Source organism: Caretta caretta, chromosome 3 (genome assembly GCF_965140235.1).
Source record: "Caretta caretta isolate rCarCar2 chromosome 3, rCarCar1.hap1, whole genome shotgun sequence".
In the NCBI taxonomy this organism is placed as follows: domain Eukaryota; kingdom Metazoa; phylum Chordata; order Testudines; family Cheloniidae; genus Caretta; species Caretta caretta.
Window position 1 is genome coordinate 69458106 of NC_134208.1, and position 26940 is coordinate 69485045.

Sequence of the window (26940 nt, forward strand, 5' to 3'; positions counted from 1 at the left end):
GGATCTGTCGGAGATGGCATACAGCTCATGGTAAAACCAGCAGGTCTACAACTCAGCACCAGATCAATTGTTGTCCTCTCTGATCCTGTGGTTTGCCTGGCACAGTTTCTTCACTTCCTGCTGCTGATCCCTGTCATACCCCTTTGTCTGCATCCCCTATGCAGTCTTTTCTTAGATGTTCACCTTTGTACGTTTGTTTTGTAGCTGTGCTTGCACAGTCTCTTCTCTTTTCACAGGCCCAGGAGATCCAATATCTCTTGTCTGGAGCAGACAAGAGCACGTCTATTGCATGGAGCCAACATGATCAGTTGTGTGCAGCTGCCCAACAAAGGAACTGCTAGGTGTGCTCACCATGCTGGCCAATTAGGAGGAGGCATTTCAAAAATAACTGGGGTATTTTTGAGGAAGTGTGTGGTTTCCAATCTCTGTGACCCTTGGGCAATGGAATTGACCATTATGACCACAAAGGTCATGGATGCAGGGAATGGGGCATTGTCAGGGTCGACACAGCTCAATCAGTGTCTACACTCGTGCTGTGTCAACCTCAGTAGCATCACTTTTTGAGGTGGGGAGCATGGTGGTTTTACTGTTGTAATGGGGTGCTTATTTTGGCTGAAGACCAATTTGAGCATAGACACATACAGAAATAGGACAACGTAAGGCGACTTATGTTGAGCTAATGTAGCATAGACCAGGTCTTGATAACTTCTGTTTTCTAAAGATGCTTTCCACCAGGATTCTTGCTCCTGGAACTTGGCTTCCTAGTGTGAAACTGTCAGAACTCGCCAAACTTCGTTTTTGGTCCAAGCAGTAATTGACTAAATGCTGACTGTCAAAGGCTCACTCCTTTTGAAAAGAAAATGATGCTCTTAAACTTTGCTCTCAATATCCGTAGGATATAAAATGTAAATGAAGTGTTGATTTGTTTAAAAACATAGCCTTGTATTGGTATGGAAATGTAACCATTCTCTTTTCTTGGTGAGGTGGAAATCAAAGGTGGAAGGCATGACTACTACAATGTGCTTCAGAACAAGAGCCTGGAGAAAACTTACATAGAGAATGGAAAGGAGCTTGGAATGAAATTCCTTTCAGATGAGTCTTTTTTGAATGGTCCATCAGGTAACCATGGAACTTGTTTTTATCTCGTTTTTGAGGTGAGATCTCCTAAAGGTTGCTTTGAGTATTAGCTGACTTAAAATGTCAGAACTTGATCAGGATTTCTTATTAACTGCCTATATTCCAAATGGAAATGTGGGGAAGAGGGGAAATTAAGTTAAGATAACTTAGTTCAGTAAGGAAGGCAAATGAGTAAATCACACTCTTCAACTATATTAACCCATACTTTCATGTTGATTACTGCAAATTTGTTTGTGTAGAAAGTTCTAAAGATGAAAGGCAAAGTAGTGCTTTTTTTCTAAAAATTCTAAATGAGACCAAAATTCCCAAAAAACATTTCTATCACTGACGCCCAAAATGTGTAGAATTTAATGAGGAAATGCTGGGGAGATTCTCCCTGCTGAGTCTTCACTCTCCATCACAAAACAGATGGAATGCCCAAAGCTGTTAAATTTTCTTGGTCCATAAGGGCAATGGTAGCAAGAAAGAGCATGAATTCCCCACTAGTGGTATTCACACTTCCCTCCTGATCTTAACAATTGCCTTCAGAATCTTCCAGTTTTGACCATGGTCAGCAAAGGAGCTCCCCTGCAAAAGCTGCCCCTCTATAGCTGCTCTTGCTCTAGCTTTTCTTCATCCCATCCGGCATTAATGGCTTTGGATAACTTTTACTGTGTTCCTCTTGGCCTTCATTCAGATTGGTGGGTCTTCACAACTTTTTGTGTTTCTCTTTTGTGGTCATGGTGGGAAATGGGAGAAACCCAGGAATTCTGACTAGGGAACTGGCCTCTGGAGACCTTGAAACTCAAGTTTTTCTATGGCCTGGCGTTTATTTTGTATATCGAGTGTTTGTCACTATTTATAAAGTCTCTGCTTCTTTTAAGGTAAGAGGCTTAATGACTTAAAGGTTCAATGTGGATTTGGTATATTCTTTTAGGACAGAGTTTCCCAAACTTGGGATGCCGCTTGTTCAGGGAAAGCCTCCGGTGGGCCGGGCTGGTTTGTTTACCTGCCACATCCACAGGTTCGGCCGATCGCGGCTCCCACTGGCCATGGTTCACTGCCACAGACCAATGGGGACTGCAGGGAGCGGCGGCCAGTACATCCCTTGGCCCTTGCCTCTTCCCACAGCCACCACTGGCCTGCAGTGGCGAGCCACAGCCAGTGGGAGCCGCGATCGGACAAACCTGCAGACACGACAGGTAAACAAACTGGCTTGGCCTGCCAGGGGCTTTCCCTGAACAAGCAGCTTCCCAAGTTTGGGAAACACTGTTTTAGGATATCTGGTCTCACAATGGACAGAGAAGGAAGGCTGCTCAGTTGCTTCTGCAATGTCTGTGCATCAGAGAAGTCAAACATGCAAATCTGCTTGCAGGTGTTGCCCTAGAAGGTTAAGCATTTTGAAGAATTACTCAAGTACCTCAAATTGCAAACTCAATACTCTGCTTATCTGGCACAGAACTAGCCTCGAGTGAAGGAGAAACCCCTAAGTGTGAACCTGATCTGACTTTGACTTGGTGCATTATGACTTTCAGTGCCATTACCTGATTCCCCTTACACCCTGTGGTGTAGCTTCACTACAAGATCTTTTTTATTCCTTCAAGACCAACAGCTTCGTGTGCAAGAGGCCCCAACACTTGAGATGATGGCATACTTCGACTTGTCAGAATGAAGCAGAGCCTCAACATAAGAGACCAAGGCAGGTTGCGAGGGAGCCAGCAGTTCTCAAAAATATCCCTGTTAAAAGCTAGGACTCCATAGTGAAGCTTCTTGAAATCTTTGGATTTTCCCTCCTCCATTCATGTTAGTTATCATCTGCCTCTCTCACACTGGGTTCCATTATATGCTCAGTAATCTGACCAAAGTTTCAGTATCCGCTTCAAGGCACACTTCTGCCCCTTTAGTAGTTGGACCTCTTGGTGCACTTCTCTGTTGAAGTTGGCACAGCATTGTGGCCACAAAGGCTGCATCTTCACAATGGAGACTACCACAAGCCAAAGTTAATGTTTCCTGAATCAAATTTGACTACCAAGGCAGCAACTAGAAAGGTCAAGCCACTTGTGTGACAGCAATCTGATTAGCTGGTGGCAGAGGCCTGTTGCTTGGATGCACAGTAATCGGAAGACTTCTGATAGAAATAGTATTCTTCTATTGAGGAACATAAGATGGTGAAAAGAAGGGAAAAATCTAACATTACCCAGTCTTTGCAAAAGTTGTCTGACCACATGGTTTGAGTTGATGGTGTCTCAACATCTGACTACCTTAGGCTCCTCACAGATTTCTTTCTAAGTCAGTAGTGAAATGATCTTCAGAAGATGGGTTACCATTTACCTCTTTGTCAGCAGCAGCAAGAAAGATGCCTATAGTTCTGCTCCAAAGGAGATATGCATAGGAAATCTCTTATGGATCACTTCTGATGTGCTGGGGCAAAAAGTACTAGGATGTCTGACAATTCCATATATTCTTTTAATGATCAGAAAAATAAAACCGGCTCAAATTCTCAGTCTGATTTGAGCTAGGCAATACTAGCACATAGAACTCCTGGAGCCTCCATTTTGTCTCCCCAGGTCTCTGAACTGTTGACTAAGAAGATGGTCTGACAGTCTGTGCCACTGGACCTTAAATGCATCTGATATGTGCTATGCCAAAACTGGGGTTTATTCAGCACACACTACTAAAATGGGAAAGGCTCATTGTGTGAGCAAGAGATAACAATGTTTCTGTTCTGCTTCTCTTTTGTCTATTGTGGACTACTTGCTCCACGTAAAGCCTTATGCTTTCTGTTCTCAATGTATGAGATGAAGATTGCCCAAAAGAGACTTGAGAATCTATCTCCTTACAAAGGAAAGTTGTAGTCTTTAAGACTTAGTGGTGAATTGACTGAAGGAACTAGTAATGCCTTCCTTCCGGTCAAAGACATGGATCTGTCGGTGCTTGATAGAGGTATTTTTTGAGTTTGAGAGAACCCTTTATTTAATCTGTCATAAAAGACAAATTTTCTAATTCCAGTCACAGTGATAAGAGTGAGCAGTGAGTTCTAATAAGAATTCCTCTTTTTTGCAAATTCTTCCCAAAACCTCATTCTCACCAGTGGGAAAACTAGACTCCATATATGGATAGGACATGTCATTCAGCAAGTAGGAAACACTTCATAAGATCAGTATGAAGGGAATCCCATTTCCAATCAGCACCTGTCTAAATGGCTTATGCTGTGTATTGAGATACTATGCTTACCTCAAGATGTTAGAACTCTTGTGTCGAGCGGTGAGACCTCACTGCTGGCACGTGTCTAATGTTCCAATTGTAAAAATCTACAGGACTGCTATGTGGCATCTTTACAAAACATTAATCTTTTTGATTTGGCATCAAAAAGTGACCTTACTTTCCGAGGGCTCTTCTGTAATCCTTGTTTCACTAGAATTCCTCAGCCTTACTTTGAGTTGTACAGTTAGCTTAGACTCCCACAAATGAGAATAGATAGAAGCCACACCAAAGAAATTGCTGCTTACTGTGGTATCAAGTTCTTCAAGAATGTTGCTTTAGTATATTCACACTTGAGGGATGGCACCAACCTGGTGCTACTGTTTTCTAGAAGGCTTCCAAAGCTCAGCAACTAGCAGATCTCTGCAAGTGCCTAATTGTGGGCACAGAGCCTTGGGCAGAGTGGTTCTAGAATGCTCGTATATCTCCAGTCATCTCAAATCCTGCCACTAACCCCAAGGAGGAACAGATCTCTCTAAATCTTTGCACTTACTGATCTGTGTTAACTTGTTCCATGTGCACTTCTGTTAAATAGAAGTGCAAAATCAAGCTAGTATTGACTCTGCTTTGTTAGTAACATGACCAGATATGATGATCTAGACAGTGATACTGTACTGTTTTACTACAGTTCAGGTGTGTATCCCAGATTTTTTTGTCTGAAAAGATGTACATTATAATACTTGTTCATTGAGCAAGCTTCATTGTCTCTTCATAGGTTCTACTGACTTTGGGAATGTTACATATGTGGTTCCTGGAATTCATCCCTATTTCTACATTGGCTCAGATGCATTGAATCATACTGAGCAATACACTGCAGCTTCAGGTAATTGTTTTTGAAGTGAACAGGGCTCTAATTTATAGGTGTTCTTTGAAACTTTAAATATAGAAGAATATCCACTAACACTTTATGATTAAAGCGACATTCAGTAAAGTACTAGTCCTTAAATATGCCTCATACGGTTTTGAAGAATGTCATCCTATTTTACTTTCTTTCCTATAAAAGGTTGCCTTTATAAGCAAATAAGTAGTAAATGTTGCGTTATAGGATAGAAATTGAACAACTATTAACTAGCTTGCTAGAAATTGTTTGAAACTAATGTACACAGATTTAAGTAACTGATAAGAGGGTCTATATAAAACATTGGTTTTGATCAGTTAGTATTTACTATAAATTAACCAACAGTAATCCACCAAAATACAAACACTTGGAAGAGCTGGAGATGCAGAAGATTAAGTGCTTGTCAAGTTGGGCACTGGTTTTGAATCCTGCTATGGTAAGCCTGTAAAGTTCTAGGTGCTCAGGTATTACAGTGATCACATAATAAGTACATAGATAGCAATGGTATTTATTCAGTAAGTATTTCAAGAATTGACTGTATGCTCTTAAAAAAATCAGATGGGATCAAAGAGCTAAACAGTTGTTCCTCAATCAAAATTGTAACTTTTAAAGGCTGAAACAGCCATAGAAACTAAAATTGGCTGGAGAATACTTTTCATATTTTCCAAATTGAAAACTGAGTGGTGGTAGGTGTCCCATATTTAAGGTTGAAGCTAGCTTCCTGTTAGAAGCCTGACTCTCTTTCAAGTTTGTGCACACAGTTATTCAGAAAGAAATCTGATCTTCCTGAAATTGTACATGTTGCATCTTAATTTTCTGGGAAGCTTAGTTGAAAATCAGGAAAGGAATTTTTAAGTTAAGATGGTCTGAAAAAATACCCAAGGTTAACTTTTTTGAAAACTCTTTAAATTGAAGTTTCTCTGATACGGCTTAGTCTAAAAATCTCCTTTTTGTTTGGGCTCCCTGAGATGCTTTTCAGTATTTTTGAGAGGGTTAGCGCATGATGCTTTTTGTATGTTAAGAAATTTTTGCCCTAGCTTAAAATGTCTTAATCTTTTCTGTTGCTGGCTGGGTTTTTGAAACCAGGCTAGATGCTCTGGTTCTGACTCACTATATGTTAGCAGCATTGCCACCCTAGCCATTCCAGTCATTTGTCAAACCGTAACTTAAACTTCTTCAAATGCTGGTCCCTATGTGTATTCCACACGTGGGCATGCGTGCTCCCGAGACCAGGAAAATCTTGCAAACAGTATCCGTTGGTCTGCATCTTTGCCCTAGTTCTCCTCTTGCTCTGCACCAAGAATGTAAGGGGAAGTGCGGACCAACTGCCTCTCAGTTTCTTCTTCCTGCTGCATGGCCTGAGTCAAAATCCTCCAGTGTCCAAAGGTATCTTTGCATCAAGTTTGTCTTCATCTCTGTGAATATAGTTAGTGATTTTTTTTGTATAGTTAGTGTAGCTTATTTTACTCACCCCGGTGACCTTATTTTGTCTCCCCTTTCAGGAATAGGACTCTGCCAGGAATTCTGGGATTTGAAAACTGTCTCCTACCCCTGCTATGTCCCATTCAGTGCTGCCTTTTCTGCCTTGGAGAGAGGCTCATATCTCTGCCAAGTACAGTATCTGTTGCCCAGCCCCACCCTGAGGAGAGAATAGCATTCTGACTGAGGAAATACCTCATGGAGGGGAGGGAACCATGAGACCCCAGTCAGATCCAGGCCAGGGAGTCTGCCTCCTCTACATCATCTGGAGACCTCAAGCAGTGCCCCTCTGAGCATGAGCTCTCAAGCAAAGCCTGTGTCAAGGTTCCTCCCCCACTCTGAACTCTAGGGTACAGATGTGGGGACCTGCATGAAAACCTCCTAAGCTTACTTTCACCAGCTTAGGTTAAAACTTCCCCAAGGTACAAATTAATTTTATCCTTTGTCCCTGGATCTCCACTGCCACCACCAAACTCTAACTGGGTTTACTGGGAATCATAGTTTGGACACGTCTTTCCCCCCAAAATCCTCCCAACCCTTGCACCCCACTTCCTGGGAAAGGTTTGGTAAAAATCCTCACCAATTTGCATAGGTGACCACAGACCCAAACCCTTGGATCTGAGAACAATGAAAAAGCATTCAGTTTCCTTACAAGAAGACTTTTAATAGAAGGAAAGAAATCACCTCTGTAAAATCAGGATGGTAGATACCTTACAGGGTAAATAGATTCAAAACATAGAGAATCCCTCTAGGCAAAACCTTAAGTTACAAAAAAGACACACAGACAGGAATAGTCATTCTATTCAGCACAGTTCTTTTCTCAGCCATTTAAAGAAATCATAATCTAACACATACCTAGCTAGATTACTTACTAAAGTTCTAAGACTCCATTCCTGGTCTATCCCCAGCAAAAGCATCACACAGACACAGAACCTTTGTTTCTCTCCCTCCTCCCGGCTTTTGAAAGTATCTTGTCTCCTCATTGGTCATTTTGGTCAGGTTTTAGCTTCTTAACCCTTTACAGGTGAGAGGATTTTTCCTCTGGCCAGGAGGGATTTTAAAGGGACTTACCCTTCCCTTTATATTTATGACAGCCTGGCTTAGTTAAAGACCCATTATTTCAGGCTTCTCACAGGTATATAAACAGGTCCCCCTCTAATCCAGTGTCCAGGAGAAGGGATTTTTTTTTTTTTTTTTACTTCTTCAAGTTGGGTGAATCTTTGTTTGCAGGTCCCAAGAATTTAAGTTGGCCTAGGCCTTCCAACCATGAAGGGAAAGCGCACCAGAGCAAAGCCAGTACCAGTGCCGACTGCAACCTCTAATAAGTCGAAGGACCATCAACTGCCAATACCAATGAAGAGCTCCAGACAGGACTCTCTACTCAGCAGTACCCAGGCAGTCCCAAAAGGACACACCATATCTGTAACGGCACTGGATCTGGCAGAATGACAACCGGGACGCCTTGTACTCTAGGAAGAACTGTGACATATGCTACCACAAAGGATATCTTAATCTTCCTGGTCCTCCAATCTCCTCTACTTTCAAGCCTGGTCCTTATGAATTACATATTTATCCCAGAAGACGAGGTTCAGGTCAACACCTGAAGACATCACTCCCCTATTTCATCCACAAGCTGGAATTTACTCCCACTGATACTGGGAGTAAACCACTGGGGCTAGATCTGGTTGTCTTGTTGGCTGAATCAGATGCCTAAGACTAACAGTCAACTCCTCAACTTAGGGAGGTTAGCACAGACAGGGCTTCCAAGAGAATGTGCGTACCCAGTGCCCTAGGGTGCACCCCCCACCAACCTTTGACCCTTCAGATTGGCCCTATTGGGAACTCTGGGACCCTTATGCACAATACCCCACATCCATGTGCTCTACCAGAGACTCACACTGTCCCTTTCTTTTGGAGGACAGCAGCCAGCTCTGCAGGATACGTGGAAGAGGAAGACTATGAATTAGATCCACCGTGCGGTACCCCCAAGTATATTATCTTCCTCACCGGATGAGGCAATTGCCCCATCTTCAGCCCCCTCCAGTGACCATAGGCAATAACAAGAACTATTGCAAGAGTGGCAGCAGAGCTTCAAATTCTGTTAAGGAAGTTCAGGATACTCAGCCCAAGCTCTTGAGCATTCAGCAGCTCACCAGACCCAATTGGGTAGCACTCCCAGCAAATGAGGCCATTCTGGAACCAGTTGGAGTGGTATGGCATGCACCTGCAACATGTACCTCTATTCCTAAAATGGCTAAGAAGCACGACTGTGTCTGTGAAATGAGCAGAAATCTTGTTCACTCACCCTGACCCCAAACTCTCTAGTAGTACAAGCAGTTATGGAAAGATAAAGGCAGCAACACCCCAGGGCTACTCCTTCCAATAAGGGAGCTAAACATCTTAACCTTCTGGGGAAGAAGGTATTGACATCCACCAGCCTCCTATTCAAGATTTCTAACTACCAGGCCCTGTTAGCGAAATGATTTTTATGAACTATTCAGTTACTAGATTTCAAAGATGAAACTCCTCAGGAGAGGGCTCAATTCCCCAGCCCTTTGTTGAGGAAGGTAGACATGTGTCTGAAACCTCTCATTCTGCAGTGGATGCAGCTGATATCTCCTCAAAATCTATAACTGCAATAGTAATGCTGTGGGAGTCATGGCTCCACTTTTCAGGATTCCCGAGGGAGGTTCAGAATAGTATAGAGGACTTGTCCTTTGAAACCAATCTCTTCAATGAGAAAACAGATGAGTCTTTACACTTTTTAAAAAAAAACAAAAAAACCCACACACTCCAGGTCAACCTTTTCTTCCCTGGGCACCTGTATTCCGGCTCTGAAGGGGAATCACCGCAAACAATCATATAAGCCAAAAGCTCTTCCACAGCCTTTCTACCACCAGTGACCCTACAAACCACCTTGCAAGTGACAAAAGGGTCCAGAGGCCAAGATAGGCAGGAAACAAGGAAATAAAATGCCAAAACAGTTAAGGCAGAGTTAAGATTCAATTGCATCATTTATCTGTATGCATTCCAGCATGGACCCTTCAAAGCTTTTTATAAAAACGGAGTGGCAGAGAGGAGGGTGGAGCTGGTGATGTGTGCAGCTGGATGCGCAGGGCTGGGAATGTGGGGCAGAGCACTCTACTGCATTTACTGTTAGATGTAGCTGTACTGAACGGTGGAGGGATTAGCTGGAGCAGGTTGGCACAGCTGTCACTGTGATATGTAGAATAGTGCCTGTGTACCTTGAGGGATCGACTGAGCCTCATTTAGTTCTGAGTTTTCTAGGCTGCGCTAGTAGCAGTGACCCCCAGTGGTTTTATCGTGGGGATTGTCAACTTGGGGGGTTCTGGCATATGTGACTCTAGGGCTTAGTGAAGGCAGTGTGTCAGAAGGAGCCCTCTGGGCAAGGGTGAAGGAGTGGTAACGTTTGTCACCCAAGCTAAAACTGAGTTTTTTGCCTTAGCCAAAATGTCCTACGGTTGTCATGTGTTCTGGTTTCAACCCATTCTGGATACAGTGAGTGTGTGTGTGTGTGTGTGTGTGTTGGGATGTCACTTGAGGACAGCGGAGTTAAGGATGCATTGCAGTAGTGGCATGTACTGTAAACTTCTATTTTCTGCTTTTCAGGTTTAAAGTTGTCACCCCACATTCTAGAAGGGTCGGAGGCCCCACTGGGCAGCTTCAGCTCCTTTAATGAAGTGTTTGGGCATTTATTTTTAAAGCTGTTTTGCTCTCTGCTTTATTGTGGAGCTTATCATAAACCCTCTCCAATCCCTTCTGCCTAGCTTCCTGTTACAGGTTTTAAAAAAAAAATACACGTACTGACAGGATTATATGGCAGTGGCAAATAGACGGGATCTCTAAATTGTTCATTTCCAGGCATTTTACCTTTGTACTTTTCTACAAATAGGACTTTCTGTAAAACAAGGAATACTAGTTTTAGTTAGATTTCACTAAGACCTTGACTTTTTTAAGGTTGTTCTATTTCCAATAATATTAATATATTTGAATGCCTTGCTGTTATACAGATTTTTGGTGGCTAAATTTTTAACCTGAAGTGGTGTTTTGGTTTTACCACAGGGTCTCAAGAAGCACAGTTCTACACTCTGCGTGCAGCAAAAGCTTTGGCAATGACTGCACTAGATGTTATCTTCAAGGCAGACCTGTTGGAAAAAGTCAGAGAAGACTTCAGACAAATGACACTAAAAGAGGAAGGCCACTTAAATGTAAGGGAACAAGGCAAAGAATCTGGCACCGGGGCAGTGTGTGCAACACGTTAAACAAAACTAAAGCCTAAATACTTTCATGTTAATGGAATAAATGTTCTACTTGAATCCTAAAGGAGGCAGGACAGATTTCTCAGCGGGAGGAAGGTTGATTTTTTTTTTTGCTGTTTTTTTTTAAGAGGTATGTAGGGAAACCAAATGATCTCATTACTTTCAAAAATATTTCCTCTTTAAAAATAACTACGTAGTTGTAATTTTGCATGCTATAAAATGATGCATGCTTTTTGAGTCTGGGTGGTTGATCCATAGTGACAGACAATTGGTTGAATGCTTTTGCACAGTAATTCAGTCTACAGCTACAACATCCACATTTGGGGGTAAGATGGCAGAACCATATAGAAAAACTCACCTATTAAAATATCCTAAATACATTGACCTGTCATGGTAAACCTTTTGTGGGGAAGGACTGGAGGAGCCATATGTTGATATCTGTACAAGATGTATAACAATCCCATCCCCTAGCTAAAGTACAAACTTTCAGGGGAAAGTAACATACCAGAGGGTAAATCTGTACACTTGCACCAAAATAGGGTGCCTAAAATAAAATTCTAAATACTTACGTAGATGCCTAAATTGGTAGCCTTATTTTTCAGTGGTGCTATGCTCCTAGCATCTCCCACGGAACTAATTGGAACTGCATGCTTCCAAAAATCAGGGCTTGCTCATAGGAGTTCAACTTAGGACTTGTCTGCAGGAGAAAGCTGCACCTGTTTAAAGGTGTCAAATTTTTTTTAAAGCCAATTCAGTTAGACTAGTACAAAAGGTTTCATAAACACTCCTTATATTTTGGTTTAACTTAAGTTTAATAATCTGTTTAAGCCAAACCAAAATAAGTGTCCACACAAGATTTTGCTTAAGTTGGTTTAAAACCATCTGCAGTTTTCTCAAACCCAGCATCAAGTTTATTTTTTAAAAAAAAATTATTTATTTTAAGTCTTCACCCTGGTGCTGTCATACAGAACTAGTCTCCCCAACTCTCCTTCCTGTCAGTTTCCAGTCACGTGTCATTGAAAGACTAGAATTCAACACTAATGTAACGAAGCAGAGAGAACAGCTGTGCAAAATGGAATGTATCTGAAAGACTACTAATTACATGTCTGACTTTGAGAATTTTTTTTTCCTAATGTTGGACAATGGACTTACTCTTTTATATTCCCCATGTACTTAGTTTCTCTGGTAAATCATAGAACAGTGATTGTCTGTTCAGGACTTTCTGGAAAACATTATACAAAATTAAATCACAGAACTTTTGTATTCAAAATGCTGCATGTAAGTGTTTGATACCGTTTAAAGCCAACTGGAAGCTAAGTCCCATACAATTGCATAGCAAATGAACATTTTCATAATCATCTTGTTTAAAAGTTACTTAAATCTACCACGTTTTCTTCCTAGAGCAACTTCAGTACCTCTGCTGATCTTACACATTATAATGCAAAACTTCAGTATAATATTTACATTCTCTAGTCTAGAGTACATGCATTCTTTTCCCTTTGATCTTTCAGAAATTACATTTTAGGCTACACTATACAATAGTAGGCCCTGGATTTCTTCAGAGCTTTATAAAAAAAAATATTGTAGTATCTTTGGATAACTACTAACACTTCAGTCACGGTCATCAATAGTCCATGGATCCTTTTAGCTAACAGTATTTGTCCTTGGATTAATAGAAGACTGATTCTTCATCTTATAGCCAATTAAGATCTTGCTGGTATCCAAGATTTTACAGGTTTTGGATCAGCAGATAAAAATAGTGGTTTCCCTGAAGTTCTTCAAGAATCCGTAAGCCCCACTGTGTCAGATAAGGATGTACAAACCCTCATCTCACAGCATTCCCTTTGTTCAGATGGAGAGAATCCCAGCCCAAACCAGCTAACAGTTAAACATAAATGTCTATATTGTCTGTAGCCTTTAGAGATGACAATGCTGCTCTCCCACTTGGTTCATAAAATGCACCCTGATGGGACCATATGTTCTAACTGGAGGTTTCCTTAATGGATAAAACTGAAACCACTCTCCTAGATCAAAATTGTTTAAAGTATTGGGGAGGCAGCCCTGACAGCAGATTTATCTTGTGGTCTTGTGCTGATCAACTGGAAAGGAAAAAGGTTCAAGGAAGTCCTAGATTTATAATATCTTGCCCCTTGAATCTTGGCTCAGATATCAGATGTCTACATGGAAAACTATTCCTGTAGTGGAGACTTCTGATAAAACTTCAGTGTGGGGGGAAGAAAAACCTAATGAGAATGCCAGCTGACCATCACACCCTTCTTCTGGATGTTTCTGGCCCCTTCTAGGTGAGTTACCTTACACAGTTTTCTGCATGTGTGCAGACACATGATTCAAACAAATCCCTGTCTCCTTCTCACTGCTTCTGTCCTGATTAGAGAGGAAAAAATTAAAAATGCTACAGTGTAAAGCATATGGAGTATCCTAGCTCTGTGTGCCCAAACCTTTGAAGTCAGAAGCCTGTCCTGACACTTTTATTAAATTTATTAAATTTTATTAATAAACTTTTATTAAAAGGGAATGCTGTGAGATGAGGGTTTATTAAATTAATGCTTTAAATTCAGGATCAAAAAAGAGTGGAAGATGACTAAGGGAGGAATTTCATGTTCAGATACAAACTGTTTTGATATTAGCACACTCATGAAATTTAAGACTGAAAAGCAGGTTTATTGCGTTTACTTTAACTGAGTTTTTCTCAAGTATAAAAATTCTAAGAGAAACACACAGAAAATAGTAAATGAAGTAGAGCTATGTGTATTCCTCCAAGGCACCCAGTTATCCTCTTTGAAGTGGTGTTTTAGCAGCATAAGTGCTGTTTTCTAACCAAGTGCAAAGTAGGAATATTACTGGGATATGGAAAAATTCTGATCTAGGTCTCCCTCAGTCTCACTGGGTGATGCTGTTTTGCTTTAATTAAATATTAATTGGAGCAGAGATTTACAATGACTATAGCCCAGGGGTTAGGGTGCTCACCTGAGTGGGAACAGATCCTTGTTTAAATCCCTGCTCCTCATGCAGTGGGGACTTCAGCTGGGGTAGTCTCCCACATCCTGGCTGAGTACCCTAACCACTTGGCTAAAGATAAGGGAGGTGGATGCCTTTTCTTTCCCCTACCCTCCCAGCTGTTTTGTGTGAAGTTAAATGGCCTCTGAGCACATCTACTGGATTGGGTCCCATATACAACTTAGGTGCCCAATGCCTATCTCACTTCTGGTTCATGGGTAACTATATGGCTTAGATGGGATATTAGACATCAGGATGCCTCAGTGAAGCAGCAGTGTGCATGCCCAGATGCAGAAACATAGGCACCAGGGAATTTTCACTGCAAAAACTTAGATTCTGAGCAAGTTTAGGCACCTACGGGGTTTTGTGGTTCACAGTGGTCATTGACTACCTATCCTCTGGCTATTCTTACATACATCATACAAACTTTTGTGAGAGGAACAGACTGATCCAAAGTCAGTTCAGAACCGGACACTAAGCTAAGTATGTCCATGATAGAGAACTAAATATCAAAGCTAGCTGGCATGTAGTATGCTACTGTGTTTTCTTTTGCATCAGTCTTTGTTAAATTTTGTCCAAAAGTTCCCTAATAGGGTTTCTTTTCAGTATTGATGCATCAGCCCAGAGATGAGTAGTACAATTTTTCCTGTATTTTATATGGTCCTGTGGCTTCTAAAGTTAGTTTGTGAAAAGTTTTTGTTTTTACTTTCAGTGCATTTGTATGGTTTTTCTCTGGTGTAGAATCTTTGTTTATAGTATTGAGCTTTTCTTCATGTTTTTTTTTTCCTACTCCCCTCCTGTGTCAGCTATCTAATGTTTGTCTTGTATGATTTTTTTCCTCCAATGCACTACATAGATTTTGATTTTTCTCAGATAGGAATATCCTGATGCAAATTTTCTTCATTATGTTACATGAATGTCCCATCTTCAAAGACCTCTGTATTCCCCAAATTCTTTTCTAGAAGAGCTATGGAAGTTAGTGTCATTCTGTGGTAGACTTTTTTTCTGTCCTTTGCAGCTAGGACTGCAAAGAACAGAAACTTTATCTCAGAAGTTTCAATAAAGGATCTGTTGATCTTTGAGATATGTATGTGACAGGTCAGCTGAGTTCCTTAGAAAGCTTTGGCGGTGTTGCTTCCTTTTCCCTCTTCCTCTAGGATTCATTTTACAGGTTTTGGCCCAAAGGCATGCATCTGGGATCCAGGTGCTGCTACTAACCCATGTTAATGGGAGCATCTCATCAGATTAGCCCATTAAGGCAACTGTGTAAAGAGAACAGGTCAGTGAGGAGATAGGGTGGATGTAGCTATGCTACCGGTTGATGTTGACAGCCTTGTTTGGTGTTTTGGCCCCTCTCAAAGTTGAGGAAGGGCAAAATAAATAGACTTTAATCTTTACCTAATTATCTGGAACGCTGCTGTGATACATAAAAGCCAACCTGCTCGTGCAGGCCCTCTGACAATATGGTTCCTTTCTTTCCCAAACAGATAGCTGTCGGGCTGAATAATTTGTGAAGCCTCTTTTACTTTGAATTCTTAAAATATTTTTTTATTCTCTCTGGCTGTCTCACATCAACACTTGTGTCCCAAAGTGGATGTAGTTAATGCTGTAGAATAATCATAGTCAACATGCTATACAAAAGTCAGTCAAATGCTAAAATTGCAGATATTTCCATTCATTAATATCTTCATCAAACATGCACCTGTTGACATCTGCTTCATTTGCTGGAATTGGATAGTGACCGTAGTATTCAAAATATTTGATTTTTAATCTTGGGGTACAGGTTTCACTCCTAGCTTATGTAACTTCAGTTTTCTCTGGAAGGCTGTACTGAGCTCCCTGAGTCCTAGAAGTATAGAACTGGAAGGGACCTTGAGAGGTCATCTGGTGCAATCCCCTGCACTGAAAGCAAGTCTATATAATAACTAGACCATTCCTGACAGGTGTTTGTCTAACCTGTTCTTAAAAACCACCAATGATAGATATTCCACAACCTCTTTAAGCAATTTGTTCCAGTGCTTAACTATCCTGACAGTTAGGAAAAACTTCCTAATGTCAATCCTTAACCTCCCTTGCTGCAATTTAAGCCCATTGCTTCTTGTCCTATTGTTAGAGGTTAATGAGAACATTTTTTCACCCTTCTTGTAATTTATGTACTTCAACTTTTATGTTCTCCCTCAGGCTTCTTCAGACTAAAGAAACCCAATTTTTTCAATCTTCCTTCATAGGTCTTGTTTTCTAGACCTTTAACCATTTTTGTGTTGCTCTCCTCTGGACTTTCTCCAGTTTGTCCACATCCTTCCTGAAGTGTGGTGCCCAGAACTGGAAACAACACTCCAGTTGAGCGCTTAGCGGGGAATAGAGTGAAAGAATTACTACTTGTCTTTCTTGCAACACTCCCTTTACATCCCAGAATGATGTTTGCTTTTTTTTCCCCCCAACAATAATACACTGACTCCTATAACCACTTATAAATCTGTTCAGTTACTTTAGAATAATCAAATTAAGATACCAAAGTAGAGTATAAAGGAGGAAAAATCTTCATGCTTTATTGGCCTTCATGGGTTGTTTTTTGTTTGGTGGTATCTCCTTTAGAAATAGTTGTAAGTTGTCACTGAGGTATGAGAGAGAGTGTGGGTGGAAGTAATACCTTTTACTGCACCGACTTCTGTTGGTGAGAGAGACAAGCTTTCGAGCATACCAAGCGCTCTCCCAGACTTGAAGAGCTCAGAGACAAGCTTTTGAGCTTACACAGAGCTCTTCTTCAAGTCTGGGAGAGCGCTTGGTATGCTCGAAAGCTTGTCTCTCTCATCAGTAGAAGTCAGTACCGTAAAAGGTATTACCTCATCTACCTGGTCTCTCTAAGGTCCTGGGACCAACACAGCTACAACAACACTGCATACAATTGAGGTATATGTAATTCATATGTCTGCTGCCCTATTTTGTGGGTAAGTGGGGGACCTTTTGTTTCAAGTGTTTGACACATTTCACTAACATTGGATTCAAAACCACCTACATTAAACAATGAGTTGCAAAGACAGCGTGATTGTTTCTCCCCTCTGCTCTCCACCAACTGAAGCACAGAATTAAACTTCTAGTTCTTACAGGGATTTATTTGTTCTACCTTCTCTACAGTGGGTTGGGTTCAAACAAGCGCTGGTACCCTTTGCAGTTTTAAGCCTTTTTTTGTTCTGCAGACCTGTCGACTCTACTTGAACCTGTAACTTGACCTCATTTTTCTAATTTTGTATGATCTGTACAGAACCAGTTTTCTTTTGGCATTTAGTTCACACAGATTATGATGTTCATTTCCTACTTGTGTGCATCCTATTTTCTGCAGCAATAATAAACCAATTTTGAAAGAATGAATGGACTTCAGGGCAAGTTAAGTGTAGGCCTGATTATTAATCTGTGCACACTTTATCCTGACATGATGCTAATGCACAAATGTAGCAATAACATTTACTTCTAAGCCATCTGCAGAAGTTATTCTCAGAACTTTACATCTGAGCCCCAACATTGCAATATTATGTTTTGATGCTTCCTGGCATTTTGCATTATGATATAGCATTAGTATAGGATGATGTTTAATTAACATTGCAAACCTTACAAGGCCATTTCAATATGTGATTTTTGTGGCTCTAACTCCAGTACAATATCTTCTCTTTTCTTTCCCCTCTTCTGGCAGTTCCTTTAGAAGTGGGGTGGGTGAGGAATATTTCTCCTTCCCCCTCCTCATACTGCTTTTCTACACCTCAGTTTGTTTCTTCCCTGTTTGGGGTGTGTGGGGCAAGGATAATTGTGTTCAGTTATACAATGTGAAGGTTAATTATAGACCAATGCCTAAATTTTTAGAAAATTTTACCCGCCAGGTGGGTGCCCTAAGCTACAGAGTTAATTCTCTTGCCGCCCCAATGAGTGTGCCACTGTGGATAAATATTTAAATACACTCTGGCTGGCTCAATGAGTGACTCTAGCCTGGGAGTTAGACTCAGGGTCCAGCCATCCTGGTCCAATCACTCTATAATACATAGTGGAACAGCTTCAACAGGACAGACTGAGGGAGCCCTTTACACCCCAATCAGACTATCCCATAACTCAGTGGTTAGAGTATGCTCCTGAGAAGTGGGAAACCACAGTTCAAATCCTCTTTTCCCCATTAAGTATGTGTGGAGGGGAACTGAAGGTGGGTTTCCCATATCCCAGTTGAGTGCAGTAGGTGAAAAGTTATAAGGTGGGCTCCTCCTCTTCCAGTTACTTTTGTGTGGAATGAGGCAGGTGCCTAACTCATTCCCACAAGAAATGACTTAGACACCTAAGCCATCTAACTCCAAAAGAAGGGTTCTTTTTCATGGATCACTCACAGATAGGCAGGCTCAACGCCCAACCCTCTCCTTGGCATTTTGCATTGGCGAGCAAAAGTGGCTCCCCACCTAGCCTGCTGACTCTTGTGGGTTACATTCTAAGGTGCCTCTCCCCATTCATTGAATAGGAGCTTTGGCATCTGACTCCGGCTTTGTGGATTGCAGTGTTGTTTCTGTGACTTTTCTTGGCACCTCAAAGTGAGGCATTGCAATGCTCAGAGTCACAGCACCTAAGACCCTTTGTGGATCTGGGCTTAAGTGACCTGGGAGCACAAGTCCAATTGACTTTCAATTACCTGTGCTCTTGAATCACATTGGCATTTTTGAAAATCTCATGTGATGTTTCTTTTCTAGTTTTTTATTGCTATAACTGCTTCCTCTTTTCCCCCAATTCTCTGTTTACACTTTATTCAAAGTACCCTCAGTTTGAAAAATATTGGAGTATCTTTGGCATAAATATTCAATTATTCAAAATGCATTAGTAGCTGACTGTAATTATTTACTTGAAGTTGAATAAATGTGACACCTAAGTGCAGCATATTTATATTAAGGTTGCAGGATCCATATAAAACTCCTGTGATGAATTTATACCTCTTCATGTCTAATAAGCTGCAGTGCTCTGATAAATATCCATCCTAGAACTTAAGCAAAAGATGTGCCTAGAAAGCAAAGTAGCCTATGAAACACCTCTAAAGAGAATTCCTCCTTTCATGAAGCTGTTTTTGAGGAAGAGAACCTTTGTATGTTACAAAACAGATACTTCAGCTGGTAAGAAGGGTAGAGTATCCTTTCATCAAAGCTTATTGTATATCAAATATGCTCTTTACTTGTGTTTTCTAGTAAATCATTGCTGTTCTGCTATCACTATTGTTTTTGACTGTGCAATAGGCTTTTAATGATGTGCAGTGTATTCAGTACATGTTAAATTCTTAAATAAAAATAAATTCGTGTGTTTAGTGGCTACAGTGGTTTGAGTACTTATTGTTTTCGGTTTAATAGCTCAGAATAAAAAACAAAGGTGGCAGATGAATGTAATTAAAATAGTCTTGTAGTGTTCTCCTACTAGTCAAGTCCATTGGAATACTTGATTGGCTAGGTGCTACTGTGCATTTGCTGACTGAGTTTTGGAAGGTAACTGATATACGCCTCCATTCTGTAACAAATATTTTGTGTGTGGGGTAGAGAAAAGGACAAACCACATCTGTTTTAAGCAGGCACTTGCAATGTATGCCTAGCAGCGCTTTGTACCACCATGTTAAGTACAGGTTTTTATTATATCTCTTGCTTTTTTTGAACTAGGGTCATGCTTTATCTTTTGATATGATCCAGATAAATCAAATGTTTGGCCTGTGGACTGGCTCTGGCCTTCTAGGCCCTCTTTCAGGTCATCATTCTTCAGTGATCCATAGCTGCCTGCCCTGCTGGTACCTCAACAGGGCTCAACTTCTCTCCATTCTCTCACCTCTCAGGATAGTGCCCTAACTATTGAGCTACGGGATATTCTGATGTGGGGCTCTCTCAATCTCTCCTGATGAAGCTGTTCCACTGAGGATAAATAATTGAGTCATTGGAGCAGGGGGACTGGACTGGACTGGATGCCACCTTCCAGATGGGTGCAGAACCATCAGGCTCCAGAGTCATTTTCTCTCTGTTCCAGTGACTCTAAGTATTTATCCACAGTGGATAGACAACCCAGACTTAGGCATCTATATCCAAGAGAGGGTGGGGCTTAGAGGACCCACCCCTCTCGTCAGTATCTCCCAATGACCATCTTAGACAGCTCCCCACCTAGCGTTTTGGCTTTTGTGAATCGTGTTCTAAGGTACCCCTCTCTCCCTATTCATTGTATTGAAATATCCATGCCAAACTCAGGCTTTGTGGCTTACATTGGTGGTGTTGTGATTTTCTAGGCACCTAAAAGTTAGGTATTGCAACACTCAGCATCACAATATACAGATCCTTTTGTAGATCTGGGCCTCTGCCCAGAATAGGGGCTCATGAGGACTCCGTTCCCCACACGGCTTCACCATCATGGGATGACAAGTGAGAAATCCTTTCCCATGTTCAAAATACTCCTGGTGTACTGAGAAAAGCCCCAGGAGAAGGTACTAGGTCTCCTAAAGTACTCAGATGGTTGCTAGACAGCCTGGAGGAGCAGGCAGGCATTCCCACAAACAGTATATTTGTCCCCTTACCTGTCCTTGATTGAGTAATCCTCAGAATAAACAGTTTGCTAGCTCACTCCATATGAAGCGCCTAGGGAAGTACCATATTCATCTCCCTGCCCACCCCAAAAAACAAATAAACACCCAACCCTGCATGAATCATTATCTTCCCCCCTCAAACAATATACTATAGAGTTTCCTCTGAGGACCTCATAAGACCTGTGGATGTTAAACTAAGATTTTATATATAAACAAAGATACTTCATATGTTTTGGGAACCATAGGTTGGTACAGTAGTAGCACCACCTGTGAAACAGTCACACTTTCTAAAGGAGACGTCCTTCCAAAAGATTCCAGAGGCCATAAGAGCAAGGACACACTACACAGCAATTTCAAATCTTTGCCTGTAGCAATTTAGAAGGCAAGTATTCCTGACTGAGTAAGGAAAGCCTAGTTGGTGGCAAACAAGTGGCTTGTTTAAGGATACAGTCCTTACTGTTAGTTGTGGGTTCACCATCTGATCAAACTTTGGCAGTTGTACATAAAATATTATTTCTTGACAATTTTCCTGTGTCTTCATGTGATGTGTGACAGGAGCAGTGACTCAATAGCTACATGAAGGCATTGGTATGATTTATTGCTATAAATAGGTGTAGCAAACATATATCCTGTAGATCCAGGTTTACAAATGGAAGGCTTTTTAAGGAAACATTTAAAGAAATTAATATCTGAGAATGCAGAGAGGCCTCCTTCCTCACTATCAAATCCAGTATAGCAATCCTTGCTAATCACAGAAATGGTATTCACAAAGAGACTGTTTCCCTTAGCAAAAGGAAAAAATCTAGAAGCGAGGTTCCCAAAGAAGATTTCAATTCCTTTTCTTCCAAAACCAATTAAATTCTCACCAGGACAGTAGACCAGACAAGTGAGCATTTATATGTAACCGCTAACAATTCCTGTACAAGACTTCCTTTTGACTTACCCTTTCAAGCCAGAGTCTTTAACAGCTGATAGTCATCACAGCAAGGCTCAGGTTGCAAGCTATGCATTCCTTGACCTCATCCTAATCAGGGTCTTGTTCAGAGAAACGGATCTACTTATCACTTGAGACCTGTTGGAAAGAATTTATAGCTGCCAGTTGTTGAACATCAAACACTCTATGCAGAGACCTGCTCTTCCCAGGGTTCAAAATATGCATGGTTCTAGTCATATCTGTACTACTGTAGTAAAGGTTTGAAAAGACCCAATACTGCATTGCATCAGTTGTTTCCCAAGAGTCGCCAGCCATAGCCAATTATCTCCATCCGCTAGGATTGCTGGTACCAGACACTGGTATCATCCCCTTAGGAAGATTTTTATAAAACAGGTCTTCAGACATTCCTTATGAGGACATGGAACACTGCTGCCACTGGGCACAATGCAAAATTGGGTGGCATTCCTACCTCATGTCTGAAGGTAGGGAGTAGGTAAGTACAAACATGCTGTATACCAAAACAATTTTCACTCTAGACCTTGCATATGTATTCTGGAAGCAAGCCTTGCAGGCTGGGGAGCATATCACGAAGACAAAACAACCCAGATTTATGGTCCCTCACATAGGAAAAAAGAAAGTATCTAGTTCTCTCAAGATCACACCTTATGTTGTACATATTTCCAAAGCTGGAGTTCACAGGTATGCCCTGGGGGTGGAGAAAAAAACAGGAGCGACCTAGCAGGTTTTCCAGGTGAAGGAGGAGTGATTGTGACTATTGTATGATTGCTTGCTAGCTGTGTGCCTGCTTGATTGAAGTTTATAGTGTGGTCTGTATTGGGGAGTGTATCCTGAGCCTACTGGCCTGCTAGGCAAGGCTGAGAGCGCCCTACTGAGGCACTAGTCTGCCATCCTATGATCCCTAATCCCTTTAAGATGTTTTGACAAAGAGACAGGGCTAACTCAGAGAACAGGGGTTTAAAAAGCCAGCTCCTAAGCAACTAGAGTAGCTAGCAAGTGAACAGGAGTAGGAAATGGGAATTTTGCAAGGGAGTTTCAAGATGGAGCATGAGAGCCAGATGCACCTAACAACCATACTTTGAACTTAGGCTAATAAATTCTGCGCGCACACACATACACGCAAAAAACAACAACCCAAAGAACAAACAAAACCCTGCAAGTGTAAAAATAATGGCGGCAGAAATCCAGCAGCAGAGTGGGACTGAATGCAGCATGTACAATTACCTGCCTTATGTGCAGATAGCATAGGTGTGCATTTGGTGCAAGCAGCTCATGGCCCTCAGAGACCTCGCACTGAGGATACCCCTCTAGCAGAGAGGATCCCTATTATTAGGAAGAGACAGGTAATAGTAATGGGGGATTCAATTATTGGAAATGTAAACAGTTGTTTGTGATGACTGGGATAACTGCATGGTGAAACAGTTGCAGATCTCTCAAGACCTCTAAATAGATGCATGAGCAGTGCTGGGGAGGAGCTGGTGGTCTTCCTTCTGGCCAGGTCACTATAGTTTGCACCTTCCAGGTAACAATGTTCCTCTGGACAAACAGTCTCAGGCAGTTTTCTGATCCACTGCGACTGTACCACTTCCCCAGCGGGTGGTAGTGAACCTCAGGCCTGCCCAGTACTCCAGGATCCAGCCCAGGGACCCTATGTCTAGTAACCAATTACTTGGTTAATACAAAAACCTTAGCTTTAAGTCCCTTAACTCTGTATTTGCTGCCCTTTGGAAAGTGGAAAAGTTCTGTGACCTGCAATGTGAGGAGGTCAGACTAGATGATCTTGATGGTCCCTTCTGGCCTTAAAGTCTATGAGTCTGTGTACTAAGCTACAACCTACTTGGCCTTGAAATTCAATGTATTAGTTGCTTTTATGTATTGCTTGCAACAGGTCTAATTCTGATAAATGGTGGAACCTCTGCTACAGGCTGCCCTCACGGCAGGTGTACAGTCTGTGTTCTACCCTTGCTTGGTCTTCACTTCTCCTTGCACTCAATGCTGCCATGTGTGAGTGTATGAGAAAAGTGAGCCTTAGGGACCTGAAGTCTGCTAGTTCCTCAGACCTAAGCAAGATCTTAGATCTGCTCAGTGCAGATTTAGCCATTACTCTCAGACATGAGGCAGGTGTCAGAGGAAGTGTGCTGGGACTTGGATTGTTGTGGGGTGATTTTTTTTGATGGAGAAGGGAAAAGAGGAGTCAATGTCTTTTCAGCCTCGCTTCCAGTTATTTTACCTGGTTCTCTGACTGGTGCTGCCTCTAGCTACTTCATCCCTGCTGTTCCACCTGAGTCATAATTTAGCAAGCAGTTGCAGTGCCCATCTTGCTAAAAAGTGACAGTTTGTGGCATTGAAAGCGTGGCTGCCCTTATGTACAAGATTTTTATTAATTATGTAGCTAGGTGGAAGCCTTCACTTTCTCCTGGCTGTTAATCCAGAAATGTTAACAAGCACAAAAATTACAAGTGAGCAAGTATCAGTCAAAGCTTCTCCCACACACCCCACCAGTGCATTTCAACCCAGATGTAGTGAGACCACTATGAATATGTAGATACACAAACATCCAGTTTTCTTTTAATCTGTATCAGGAGGTCAGCCAAGGATCTAGGCAGATGCTCTACAGTGAAGTAAACAATGTAGCTTAAGGGAAACACAGTTTTCCTTATTTTAGTATCTTTACTGAGTGTTAGAAGAAAATGGCAACCATCTCTACTAGGGCCTGATCTTGTGAGGTGCTCAGCACATTTTTAGATGAAACCTAGTGCTTAGCCTCAGATTACTGAGCATCTTTGACTCCCATTAAAACCAATGAATAGGAGGATATTTAGCCTGTTGCAATATTGAGCATCTGGTAAATCATCAGGAAGTTGGGCTGAATTACATTGTAAAATGTTCTTCTAAACAGTGGGAATGAGGATTAGGACACTCTGATGGGGTGCCACTCACCACATTGGCAACTCTTTAGGATATCTGAGTTCTAGAGTTTAGCTACTTCCCCAATGGTGACTGCAGTCAACTGTCCAGCCACTTTCCTGGTGGCCCCAGCACCTTCTGCACCCTCACCTCAGGGCCTCAGCCTGCCAGTCCCAGCAGGCAGCGAGGAGCTTGAGCTCCCTCTCCCTCCATTCCTCCTGACCAGCACTGCTCTGTCTAGGATGCTACCTTCTATCCACCTGCAAGGCAGCCAGTCTGCCCTCCTTGAGCTCCAGGGTGTAACTGACCCTGCTCTGCCCTGTGTTTCTTTTTATCTGGGCCTGATCGGCCCTGATTAGCCATTCCTTGCAGCCTCTCTCTAATTGGCTGCTTCCTGTGAAGCTTCCTTAGGGCTCTATTAACCCTTTCCCTGCCAGTGTGGGGCAGATGCCCTATCAGACACCTAGACAATCTTGGATGGAAGCTTAATACATCTTCTCACTTATAGTTTCAGTCCAGGCTTCTTATTACAGTCCTGGCTCTGAAGTCCTATGCCCTTTCAAACCACTAGTGTCAATAGGAATTAAGGGCATTCAGGATTAGGTCCTTGAGCAGAAGAGATACTATGCATATTAATAAATTCATGGAGATACAGTGTTAGAATTTTGGGGAGAAAACACACAATGCCATACATATGCAAAGATTTTATTATGAGTTTGAGTTTTCCTAGAAATAAATTAAAAAACAAACAACTATTAGCCATTATGAAAATGAATGATCTTATGCAAAAATGTACATTGGAAGGTTGAAAACCAAAAAGCAACTTTTTTTCTTTTTTTGATTATGAGTCTTAAAATCAAGCGCTGTTCTCATGGAAGAAATATATATTTTATACAATACAAACCAAAAAGGCACTAGAGCTGAAAATATAACCATATAAATAAAGTAGCAATATAAATTCAGATTTGTGATTTGGACAATTTAATTGGAAAGATCCATGATGGGAGAGATTTTCAAAGGCACAAAAGGCAGTTAGGTGTCCTATGAAAATCAGTGTTAGTTGGGTACCTAACTCATTTGTATCCTTGAAAGCCTCCCTCATTACTATGTGGTCAGAGGTCAAAGAATTGTATATTACTATTTGGTGAGCCATTAAAACATTTAAGTAATGGTTCAACAAACAAACCAGTTACTGCTTATGTGTTTAATTACGCTAAAGAATTAAAATATTTGCTGTGTTAAGGTTTTGCAATCCTGCTTACAAAGTGTCAACCTAAGTATTCTAGTTGTAACAATGGAAACAATTGTTCCTGATAACACTGAAGGGCCGAGTACCTTACTGTGCAAGTAATACCGTTGAAATCTATGGGACTCTTTGTGGAGTAAGATACTACAGTATTCTGGTCCTTAGCTTTTCAATTGCTCTCTCAAACATAACATTTTCCCCTTTGTTCAGTTCAAACTATGTCCTTGTAAGAAAGTAATTTCTTTATTATCTGGGAAAGCTCTTAAGAGTTAATAAGATAGCAAAATAATATATGTATGTATACAATCTGATGTAGAATTTAAACAAAAATCACTGCTGACATACCAGATATGTATCTGTTAGTGACTTTAACATTATACAATTTCTTTTCCTTATACTTGGATGCTGTGGCTCCATATATCAATGGAGTAGTGCTCCATTTATATTTTTTCAGTTCACAATTTCCTGAAACAGCAAAACTTGTGAACATTTTACAATAGTTATTTAATTTACATATAAAAAATAAACAAGTAACATTGTTCAAACATTTTCTGTGTCTATAACTAATATAGTGCATAGAAGGTCAAAACCAACCAGGCCAAAACAGAGTTCATTGAGGAAAAGATCCAGTGGTCATATAGTGATAGTACAACTACAATACAATCCTGATAGTGGCTACAAGTCCAAAAGACAGGAATGTATGAAACAACATTTTCCCTGCACACACACACAAACCTTTTCTTTTACAATTGTGTTTGCTTTAAATTTCAAGTCCTATTACCCATCCACATTTGCTTATCTACCTACATTTTTAAAGATAACATATAACCAATTAACTGTAAGAAACCTTGAATTATCATTTTTGTAAGGGCCCCAGGTGTGATTGGGGGAAGGGAAGAAAGGTTGGGTCAAATATTGTTATTTACCTAAGCTATTTAGCAGGCGTGACGTTTTCTGCCTGAAAATGCTGGTCATAGACGCACATAAATGTAGGGCTTGAGAGGTCATCTTGTCCAGCCTGCCCTTCCGCCTCTCTCCCTGGCAGGAACAAGTATATCTAGACCGACCCTGACAGATATTTGGCAACTTGTTCTTACAACTTCTAAAGACAGGGACTCCACCACCTCCTTGGAAGTACTGGAGTACTTAACAATTCTTACAGTTAGAAAATTTTTCCCTAATATCTAACCTAAATCTCACTTGCTGTAGATTAAACCCTTCACTACTTGTGCTATTTTCAGTGGACATGGAGAGCAGTTGATCATTGTCCTCTTT

The 26940-nt window shown here is 41.2% G+C and overlaps 1 protein-coding gene across 1 annotated transcript in view; it reads left to right on the plus strand.

Annotated features, from left to right (window-relative positions):
• Positions 1–19317, plus strand: part of PM20D2 (peptidase M20 domain containing 2) — a 38445-nt gene extending 19128 nt beyond the window's left edge. The window contains exons 5-7 of the mRNA XM_048845032.2: positions 984–1119; positions 5093–5200; positions 10778–19317. Of these exons, the coding sequence (XP_048700989.1) occupies positions 984–1119; positions 5093–5200; positions 10778–10977 (444 nt within the window). The 3' untranslated portion in view covers positions 10978–19317. The remainder of the gene's footprint in view (positions 1–983; positions 1120–5092; positions 5201–10777) is intronic.
• The last annotated feature ends 7623 nt before the right edge of the window (positions 19318–26940 follow it).